Source organism: Calypte anna, chromosome 8 (assembly GCF_003957555.1).
Source record: "Calypte anna isolate BGI_N300 chromosome 8, bCalAnn1_v1.p, whole genome shotgun sequence".
Classification (NCBI taxonomy): domain Eukaryota; kingdom Metazoa; phylum Chordata; class Aves; order Apodiformes; family Trochilidae; genus Calypte; species Calypte anna.
The window spans coordinates 21,501,699-21,512,671 of record NC_044254.1 but is presented as its reverse complement, the minus strand read 5'-3'; the positions used below and the strand labels follow the sequence as shown (position 1 = coordinate 21,512,671).

Below are 10,973 nucleotides of genomic sequence, written 5' to 3'. Positions count from 1 at the left end.
GACCGACCCACCGGGGACCGGGGCAAATCTGCCGAGTCATCCTGCCCTTGCAGCCGGCCCGGCCCGGCCCGGCCCGGGAGGGGCGGAGGCGGCCGCCCCCCACCCCCACCCCCACCCTCACCCCCACCCCTCGGCGCCGTCTCCTCGCGAGAGCGGGGCGGGTATAAAGCGGGCGGTGCGGGGGGGCTGCGGCATTCGGGCTTCCTGCTGCGGCGTGGTGTGACCTCGGCGGCTCTTTGTGTGAGTGCGGGGAGCGCGTTTGCCGTGGGGGGGTTATGTGTGCTCGTTTGGGGTTTTGCACGGTGCGGTTTTATGCTTTTATTTTATTTTTTTATATATTTTTTGTTATTTTTTTCTTAATGGTGGTGGTGGTGCTTGTTTTGTTTTCCCCTCCCCCTTGGCGCGGATGGGGTCTTGCGCGGAGCGTGCGGGGCGAGCTCTTCGCTCTCTGCAATCCGCCCTCTTAGGAGCGCTCGGCTGGGGCTGCCGCTTTCTTCCTTTTTTTAGTGTGCCCCCCCCCACACTTCTTTTTTCTTGAAGCGGGGGAGGGGATAGATAACGCTTTCCTACGTGCCGCCTTTATCAGCTCTCTCCGCCGTGCTCATGGGGCGGAGCCGCAGGGTGATCTCGGGGGGAGCGGAGCGGCCTCGCCCCCTCCTTCCCGTCCTGCTGCGCTGGAGCCTGCGGGTCGGCATCCCGCTTCGAAGGCCTTAAAAATACACAAAAAAAGCCTTGGGTTCACCTTGGTGGGGGTACGCAGTGAGCAGGTGTTTCTGTCGCAGAGCAGTGTCGCTGTGCAGGCGAGTGCTTTGATCGCGCTTTGTAGCTTTTTTTTTTTCTTTCCAGTTGCTAAAAGAGTTTTGTGGTCTGAGTGTATCTGTCTGCGGTGCACTCGAACCGAGGAGAGCTGTGGCAATATCTCTCTTTTCTGACCGCGGCTCGGTAGCTTAACCACATTTTTGTGACGGTCTGAGGGGTAACTAAAGTGGAAGGCGGGTGATGTGTTTTGAATTGGCCTTTGACTTTTCTTCCAGGTGTCCTAAAGGTATGAATTGCTAAGAGCGCAGGCCTGGCGTGTTATAATTGCAGTTTGACGGTAATTGCAGCTGTGTGCGGCTGTAAGCAACTGGAAGACACTCTGACCTGGTTTAAGTGTGCTTGAGAGGCAGCGTCCCTCTCTTTCCTTTAGAATGAGAGGAAATATCACAGCGAGCTGAGGTGTTCCCCTGTGTGTTGGGAAATGCTGTGGCTGAATATCCCAGCAGAACACGTGAGAACACATGCTAACCCTGCTTGGAAAGCAGTCATGCTGTCGGGTTGCTCTGAGGAAAGCAGATGGTTTTCTTGCAGTACAAGGCTTCTGAATTCTCCTGCAAATATTGAAGATTTCCATGTTGCCTAAAAAGGGGGTAATAAGTTTTGGTTTAGAAGGGGGTGGAAGGAGGTATTAAAGAGATTCTCGCAACTTTTATTTAACATTACTTTAACAACATGGAACAGGCTGCCCAGGGGGGTCGTGGAGTCTCCTTCACTGGAGACATTCAAAACCCGCCTGGACACGTTCCTATGCGAAGTGCTCTAGGTGGCCCTGCTCTGGCAGGGGGGGTTGGACTAGATGATCTTTCGAGGTCCCTTCCAACCCCAAGGATTCTATGATTCTATGATTCTATGAACATACTCCAGGGGATTGCTGTTGGAATAAGCATAGGAGCAGCATAGCACTCAGCAAAAGGATGACCTTGGGCTTGAGTAATGGAAAAGAATTTAATTCAGGCACAAAATGTAGGTTCATGCACTCCAGACATACAGCTGTTACAAGATAAAACCCACTGGAGGCATCTCAAATATTGTGCAGTGGCTGTTCCCTCATCCCTCTTACAGAACTGTAGTATGAGTTGCACCTGCATCTATGTGTGGTGTGTGACAGAGGTATTATTGATGTCTTCCTGCTAGATTCTTTCAATACAATTTTATGAATACTCTTAAATTCTGCCCATCTTCATTCATAAGTCTCAATCCCAGTCTATGCAGATAAAGAATTAATCCTGGGATGAACATGGAGATAAAGATCTTTGTAGCAAAAGGTGGTAAAAAACACCAAATATGTTGGAACTTTAAAAAATGGAGACTACTGTCTATGTAACTGGCAGGGTATGCAACAGAAACTTTCAAAGGTAAAACTTACTTGGATTGAAGGCTAAATGCTTGATTTTGGGGCTGGTTCACTGGGAGAAAAGTGTCTGGGAAAGTGAAGGAGCGAGGAAATGAGGTGCTCTCAAACTATTTTTTTTTAAATAGCCTTTGCGCCTTGCAGGCAGAACTTGGAAGAATCCTTGAATCTCAGCTTTCCTCAGCAACATGACATCGATGCTGACTTCAGAGGCTTTCATCTCCAAGGCAGATAGTGCTTGTTGCAGTGTTTAGCATGACTTAAAGTGAAATCATGTTTAAAAAGATTGAGTTGAGGAAACAAGATTCATAAAGTCAACTGTTTGGAAACTGAGCTCTGGAAATAACAAGAATTCTAAAGTGATATACTGCATTCCCAGACTGAGCAAAAATACTATGAGGGTGTATTGCAAATGACTGGCCTTTCAGGGCAGACAGCCAGAAGTAAAGTTCTTGTGTCCTTGTGTACCCTCTTACTCTTTTTTGATAGGCTTGGGAAGGAAATTACTTGGGTGTATAGCTTGAAGACTTTGAAGTTTTAATTGCTGATACAGGATCCAGTTCCCATGTATACCATGAGGCTTTCTAGTTGCAAATAAAACAAAGCTTAATTGTTTGAAGAGCTAAAGTGTGGTAAAGCAGAGCACTGTTTTCTGGAGATTAACAACATTCTTCTGGAATCAATAGAAATAAAGTTTTGAGTTCTTACATTCTTTGTAAGCTTGAACAAAGGTCTTATGTGAAGTTTTAAAACCCAGACTTTCTAACTTAACTTGCTGAGTGGAACTGGAAGACTTACTGACTACTGCTAGAACTCTAGAAGGTTATCCCTTTCCCAGAGTGTGGCAAGCTATTGGTAGTCAAAGAAAGCCATTACTGGAGATATTGGAAGATCAATGAGCCCTAGATCTTGAAGTGCCTGTAATTGAGGTAGTGGTTTGGTCTGGATATCTAGGCTGTGATTATTGAACTGCATCTTACTGTGTTGCTTCAGGAAAAAAGTGCATTTTGACTGGACTATCCAAGTGATGTAGCTAAAACTAATTTCACTGTTTAACATGTGTTGCAAGATCAAGTGCTGATAAACTGTCTTCAGTTGTCAATCTAAAGTGATAAGATTGTTTGAATAAATGCTTATTTCCAGGTGCAAATGTACTATTATCTAAGATGTATTGTTATTATTAACTCTTGCCTAGATTAAATCAAGATGTCTTCAGGAAAGGCTTTCATTGGAAAACCAGCCCCTGACTTTACTGCCACAGCTGTAATGCCTGATGGACAATTTAAAGACATCAAACTCTCGGACTATAAAGGTAAGTTTATGTGCTTATCTAATTACATACATATAATCTGCCCATATGCAGGAGTGTAGAGCATCTAAGTATAAATCTTGTGATTTTGAAGTAAATTTGATTTTGAAGTAATGGTGACCACTTGGCAGTAGAATGAAATAAACAACTTTTGCAGTGACTGAGTGGTAGTCAGTGTTCTTGGGAAGCAGTAATCAGTAAGCAGCATAGCTGAATGTTCCAGGTATGGTAATTGCTGCTGATCATAAAAATCCTCTAATCCTGAATCAGGTTTATTTATCCTGACTCTCAAACTATGCGACTGTAATGTCTCCAAAGTACTGCAAAGAACAGCAAAATATTTTTGTAGGTTTTCTGTCAATGGAAAGTAGATTCTATCCTCTAACCAATGAAGTTTCTTTCTCTAGAGTGTTGGCAAATTGTTTGCCTTGCAAAAAAAGCTTACTGAAGTCAAAGGGAGAGCCTGAAGTATTTATGTACTAATGTGGGTATTTTCAGAAAGACATTGCTAACTGGAAGCTGTGGACCTCAGACTGCACGAGGATGTTGAGATGGGCATAGACTAGTCACACACTCTAATGTCTCCTTGCAGCCTTTCAGTCCTGTGGCTTTTCTGCAGTCTTTGGGAGTAGACCCAAGAAATATGTATTCTGTCAGATTTGACTGTCTGGTTTTCTAAATGTTGGTTGGGTAAGCTTCTGTGTTAGCAGCTGTAGAATGGCCTTGAAAGAGTGTTGGAAGTGTAAATTCCCTGGGTGCTTTGTGGGCGTGCCACCAATATGAGACTTGAAATAGAGGTATCTGTAGTTTGCCATTTAATCTTTAAAGCTTATGTTGAATCAAGCCCTTTCTCCTCTGTGTGTTTGGATAGTTGATATTGGCTAGGACAAGTCTTCTGAAGGAAAGACTAACTGGTTGTACTGCTCTTCTAGGAAAATATGTTGTATTCTTCTTCTACCCCCTGGACTTCACTTTTGTCTGTCCAACTGAAATTATTGCATACAGTGACAGAGCTGATGAATTCAAGAAAATTAACTGTGAAGTAATTGGAGCTTCTGTTGACTCTCACTTCTGTCACCTTGCCTGGTAAGAATCACCCTTCTAACCTAATTAAATGTTCTGCCAAGTTTCACTTCTCGCATGAACTGAATCCTGAGTGTACTCAAACTTGCTTATTGAATTAACAAATAAGAGCACTTGAAAAGTGCTGGTCATGCCAGGTGCTTCTAAACAACTGAGCACCATGTTCAGTTCTTCTATTGCCTCGTGGCAGATGGGAATGATACTGCTGAACGGGTCAGCTTCTGTTGTAACTTATCTACTTCCCATATTCTTAACATTTACATTTCTTTCTTTCAGGGTCAACACTCCTAAGAAACAGGGTGGTTTGGGTACTATGAAAATCCCACTGATTTCTGACACAAAGCATGCCATTGCCAGAGAATATGGAGTACTTAAAGAGGATGAGGGTATTGCATACAGGTAATACGCAAGAAGGTAAACTTGAACAAGTCTCCCACTGCAATATATTGAGCATGTCAGATGAACACACTTGAATACCTGCAGCAAGCTGAGTCTCTTAGCTATTATAGATGTAAAGTGCTTCAAGCTATCAAACACTTCTACAAGGGCAGATGCTACTTAGTTTCTCTTAGTGTTTAGACCTTTTGTGATTTTGATAAGCTAGGTAGGTGCCTGCTGCTTCCCTTTGAATACCCATATGCACAGTGCAGGAGTCTCATGCAGGTGAATTTCTGCAGACATTGGTTATGCAAGACCTACATAGTAATGAAAGTGATTACAGGTATTTAGTCTGGTGATTAGTTTATTAAAACCCAAACCTTAGCTTGTAGCTGACTGAGCTAAAGTTGCTGAGAGAGCTTCACTTTTAACTCTTCACATGACTTGGGAGGACTAACACGTTGAGCCATTGATGGGCTGGGTTGTTGGGAACTGTTGGTTTTCTTTGTAATAATTTCTCTCCAATTAACATTTTTCCTTGGGTTTCTCTTCAAACTTATTTTTCCACTAGTATCTAAAATAGAAAGTGTTGTTGTGCTGTATTAGTGTTGACTTACCTTCTGTCCCTCCTAGTTACTGCTGAAAGTTTAGCTTTCAACTGCTGATGTTTGTGCTATGCATACACCAAAGGCATTAAGGAAGATACCAGTAATGCTGGGTGATGCAACTTTCTGCCATACTAGAACACTGAATTTTTTTGAAACTCACTTCAGTCTAATAAGTCTTTTTCAAAGGCTTTTAACATTAGGGTTTATTTCTTTTTATTAGGGGTCTCTTCATAATTGATGACAAGGGGATCTTGAGGCAGATAACAATCAATGATCTGCCTGTTGGCCGTTCTGTTGATGAAACCCTCAGGCTTGTCCAGGCCTTCCAGTTTACAGATAAACATGGAGAAGGTGAGAGTTCTTCATCTTTCTAATACTTTTTTTTTTCCTAGCGAGTAGTATTAACTAGGCAGGTTAAATCAAGTTTTACCAAAAGGTACATTTATTGGTCTGTGTGCAGATCAGTAGTGCCTCTTGAAGTGCAGCTGGATGTGTAAAGCTACATGTTGAAGGATTCCATAGTGCTATATTTATGCTATTGTAGTTAAATTTCAATTGATTACTTGCTAAGATTAAAACACCATTTAAATTTGGTGCTTGATGTCCTGTTGAGCAGTTCTTTGGAATAGAGACAGAAAATACTTGAAATAGAAATAACAAATGTGTAATTGCTTTGCTGGCAAGGGTAAGCATAACTTGAGACTCTGCTCTCAGATTTGGTAAATTGAGATCGTCTGTGCTAAGCCCATGTTTAAGTAGTGTGTTAGACAAAATTTACATTCCTAGGAATCCTGCTGACCTTTGTCCATGTGTAATGAGGGGAAAATGGATGAGAGTCTGTGCTTTAGGTCAAGAGTGATAAGGTGCTTGAGGCTGCTAGCTTTTTTGTGGGATTTAAAAACAAGGCAGTGCAGACGATGGGTTTGAATCAGGTTATTGAAACTCAAAATTGTTATGTAGGTATTAGTAGTCTTTAGCTGTCATAATGATATGTTGCTGATGATTATTTTTAACTTGCTTTAGAACTAGTAAATTAATAGCAGATTTAATTAAAACAAGCTGCTGTTGTGGCTATGCTGTAGCCTGAAGAGAGTAATTGTTTCTGAACTTGTATGCCAACCTCTGTCAGCTGAGGAGATGTCATGAATTTGATGAAACAGTCATGTGTCATGCAAATTAAGCCTTTGGGGGTTTACTATTCCCTGGAAAAGTCAGAAGCTGGCAAAAGCTTTGCCTCCAGAGTTGCCTCAACCAGGATAGACCAGAATATGTGCAGCAACACTCAGAAGCTGAGAATGCTAATGCTGATGTTGCAAGACTTGTGTGGAGTACACATTAAACCTTGCATGGCTGTATGGAAAGACAACTCCAAAAAATGCTGCTTAGGAGTCACTGCAACTTTGAGGCCTGTGCAACCTCTGCATCATGCTGACCTTTTGATAGCCATATAGAGGAACTAGAGACAGTTTGCCCCCTCCTGTTAAACTGGAGAATGGGATAAGGGTTAATTAAAGTTAAGGAGAGCAGACACAACTGGATCCAGGGAGAGAAAGGTACACTAATAGTTGTAGAGTCTTCTGACTCGGCTGCTGGAGTTGGTGTTATCTTGCTGTCCAACTTCTATGAATCTTTTAAGGAAACTGGGAAGGAGTGAATGTTAAAGGGCTCACTTCTCCATGGGCAGTCACCTGCTTCCTTGGGTGCTACTATCAAGTGAACATATGGAAATGAGTAAAATAATGTCACACTGAGTTATGTACTTTAATATGATGCAAGATGTATACATGTTCTGAGTTGTTTAGTTTGCTTTAATATTGTGTAAAACATGTTCTGCAGGAGTAGCTGGTAAGACTTAAATATTCTTGTCATTTCAGTGTGCCCAGCTGGCTGGAAGCCTGGCAGTGACACAATCAAGCCTGATGTTCAGAAAAGTAAAGAGTATTTCGCCAAGCAAAAATAAACTTCCAATCTGAGTGGAAATTAGTATGCCTTACATAAAGCATCAGTTACTGAACTTTGACTAAGTCATTGCATCTGAGTCAAGGGATCATGCTGTAGGTATAAACAGTAACTTTTTTACTTGAAGGAAAGTTTGTCCTGTTGACACTACCTTCGTAGAAAATCTTAATGGTCAATATCTGTACATCAAGCGCTGTTGACTTTAGTGACAATGCAGTGTATGTTGTTAGCCATGTGTTGCATATAGAGCGGTGGCATCCTTTTGTAACTCTATTAAACTTGTGGAAAGATCATACTGTCTGCTGTTCTTATGTATAGTCATCAGGAGACCTGAAAGCAATACAGGCTGCACTTCTGAAACCTGTCTGAGTTGTCTATAGACAGTATCAGTTCCTTAGATGCCTTTCACAGCCCCATTAGAATGGAGATGCTAACAGTAGTTTTCATGTTGCACTAGTAAAGTACTCTGTATTCTTTGTGATTTAGCTACTAGGTAGCAAAAGTTTGCTATTAGTCTGTGAGATTTAAGTCATACTGGGGTGTGCCAAGCCAAAGTGTAAATGTAGCTGAGGAAGGCTGGGTGTATCTGTATGCACTTTGTCAGTTTACTAATTTCTGCATCCTTTTTGGTAAAAACTATGACTGCTAATGCTAAGTTTCTGGGAATCTAACATTGAGTTTGAACATGGTACAGGAATGGGGAAGACTGGGCTCTCTGGAAAGCAAACTTCCTTGGAGATACAATATTCATCCCTGTCACCCCTAGTCTGTCACTGTATGGAATGGGAGTGAGAATATGCCAGTTATCTATTACCTTGTAGTCTTATGATCAAGATCAAAAGGGTGGCACCATAAAAATCTGCTACTCAAATGTGCTCAGCCTTTTCTTTAATCTTTGAACTTAAAGATTGTGTGAACTGTAAAACTCAAAGCACATGACTGTCCTGAAGTAACACTGAAATTGTGCCTGCTGGGTAGGTTCATGGTTTGAGGTGGCTTGTAGTAAAATCCTGAACTTCAGAGCTGAAGATTTGGGGAAGGAGCTATTGCCTAGCAATACAAGTGAGTTAGAAGCCTGTATGTACCCTTCATGTATCTGTAAAGATTAAACTCTTAAAGACCAAGATCTTTAATCTAACTTAAGCTCCTTCAGCAGGTTCTGTCCTGCTGAAAGTGAGCAATAACAAAGGTGAGGCCCAGGGCTAATGAGTCAGAAGTGAAAGTTGCATTGCCTTAAGTAGGAAGCTTGTCATGTGCAGCTGAAAAAAAAAAAATCTTTTTGCAGAAGCTGTGCTACCAAATACTAAAATAGCTAATCCTCTGGGTCTTGCTTAAGTGACACAGATCTTCTGAAGGTATGTGAAAGTGATGCTTTGTTACATCATTTTTGCTTAATATTTAAAATGAAAATTATTTTCCTTAAGATAACAAATCGGGCTAGCATCGTAGGGTGGCATTGAGAAATAACAGGAGCATTTATGTATGATATAGATAGTTCAAGGTAAGTGAATGACTCCTAACCTGAGCACAAAAATTAGCTTTGTCTATCAAAGTTACTTTCCTGTCAAGTGAGAAGAGGTAAAATTGGGACTTATCTAATGTAAGACCTTAGCTGTATCTAGCGGTTTTAGCCTTGAAATGTTACAAGCTTGATTACAGCAGTTCTTCAGAGTTCATAGTATGAGTGTTCTCTGGAATGGGGAACTTCACTCTGAAACTAAACTGACTTCTGGTCCCATTCAGAATCAAAATAGGCTCGTCTGGCCCTTTATTTCCTATAGGGCCCCATGGAGTCGAACTCGTGATTGTGTGGCAAATAACCCCGTGCTGTGCAGACTTGCAGCTTTTACATTAGTGACCAAGTTCATCCCCACCCCGCGATAGGAGCGGCTCTCAAATAGTTCAAGTTGTGTTCACAGTTCAAATGTCAGCAATATTTAAAAGGGACGGCTTAGTCGGGGGATAAAGGTGGGGTTTTTATCGCATTCTGCTCTTGCATCTCGCTCCCAAAAGGAGTCACCACGCTCCCATCCCAGCCCTCAGGGGGAGCACAGGGTCTGGCGCCTCCTTCGCTCCCTTTCCCCCCGCCCCCTCCTCCGCTCAGCGGAGGCGCCGCCCGCGCTTCTCCAACAGCCGCCACGCGGCTCGAGCGCGGGGGGGCCGCCGATTGGCTGGGAGCGTGGGCGCGGGCGGGACCCCGCCCTCTCCTCTGCGGGGCGTTCCCCGTCCTGAGGCGGCGGCGGGAGGAGCCCTGAGGCGGCTGGAGGAGCCGCTGTGCCCCGGGAGTACCCACGTCTGAATTTACTGAAACAAGTCGTCTATTGTGCCGCGTTCCCTTTGACGCACCGTTTCCTTTGCCTGCTGGTCACCTGGAGACTGGAATTCTGACAGGAAGATTTTTATTAGCTGTTGATGTTCACCCTCGCTGCTAACACGGTTGGGTTTGCTTCTGCTCTGTTGATACCTAATATTGCCCAGCAACGCGTTTTTAATATCTCCGACCTTATAAGTGCTCCAATAGGAAGAGTTATTAGTAGTGTTTACGAGTTTATTTTCCTATTTTGAAAAGCAATCTCTTGGCTACTGAAGTAGCTATTAATTTTAAAATCTGTTACTGAGAAAACGTTACAGTTTAACTGGTCTGCTCCTGACCCACTGGAGCTGGTACCCCGAGACACTGCTAACAGCATGTGTTCAAACATCACAGCCTCTGGTGAGTGATGACAATGTGGAAATGTAAAACAGCCAAGAAAGAAAATTGTCTGTGGGTTAGGAACTGTATTATGTGTTTACACTGAATGATTGACTGTGGGAATTAATGTTAATAATTGTTTTCTTAGCTCTCCAGCCATGTGTGGCATTTGTGGGAACTTTTGCCATTTTAGTGTTTCCAAGAATGTAACACAAAATGGGTAACATGACTGTTCTTCAAATGAAGAAGGGCTTGGGGTTATTTCTTTGGTTAAACTCAATCCTGATTCGGATGCAGCTTGGAACTTCCTTTAAGTGTTCTGGGGCTTACTCCCCATGCCTAGTATTGTGGCATCTTGGACTGGTGTCATATTGAATTAAATTATTATTGACAAATGTTTTTTATCCCTAAACCAAGATGCGTATTTTATTTTTATCACAGTTGTGAACTGGTTTCACTTTCATAGTCAGTGGGTGCCATATTTCCCAGTGACATAAAACCATCAGCTATTCTCAGTTTTGGTGACAAGACTGATAGCTGCTGCAGCATCCTGTACTGCGTACTGGGATTTTCCCTGAAGCAGCAGATGCTGCTTAGAAAGGACAGAACTTTTAATGTGGTGTTTGCTTTTTTTAAATGTGTGGTAGCACATTTTATTCTAGTTTGGGTGTTTATTATAAAAATAACCTTGTGTTCATTAATGTCTTCAGACTATCTTACTCTGGATAGTCAAATGAATTACAGGGTTTTTTGCAATACAAAACAGTGTATCAG

At 42.6% G+C, this 10,973-nt stretch overlaps 1 protein-coding gene across 2 annotated transcripts; it reads left to right on the top strand.

Annotated features, from left to right (window-relative positions):
• Positions 1–141: 141 nt before the first annotated feature.
• On the top strand, positions 142–7,800 carry PRDX1 (peroxiredoxin 1). 2 transcript variants are annotated; one of them, XM_030454851.1, is made up of 6 exons: positions 142–240; positions 3,366–3,482; positions 4,412–4,565; positions 4,839–4,961; positions 5,769–5,899; positions 7,423–7,800. In XM_030454851.1, the coding sequence occupies exons 2-6, from the start codon at positions 3,377–3,379 to the stop codon at positions 7,506–7,508; spliced, it is 600 nt and encodes a 199-aa protein (XP_030310711.1). In that variant the 5' UTR covers positions 142–240; positions 3,366–3,376; the 3' UTR covers positions 7,509–7,800. The 2 variants fall into 2 exon arrangements, with proteins under 2 accessions (XP_030310711.1, XP_008488995.1); XM_008490773.1 differs by lacking the exon at positions 142–240 and having other exon boundaries at positions 3,355–3,482.
• Positions 7,801–10,973: the final 3,173 nt, after the last annotated feature.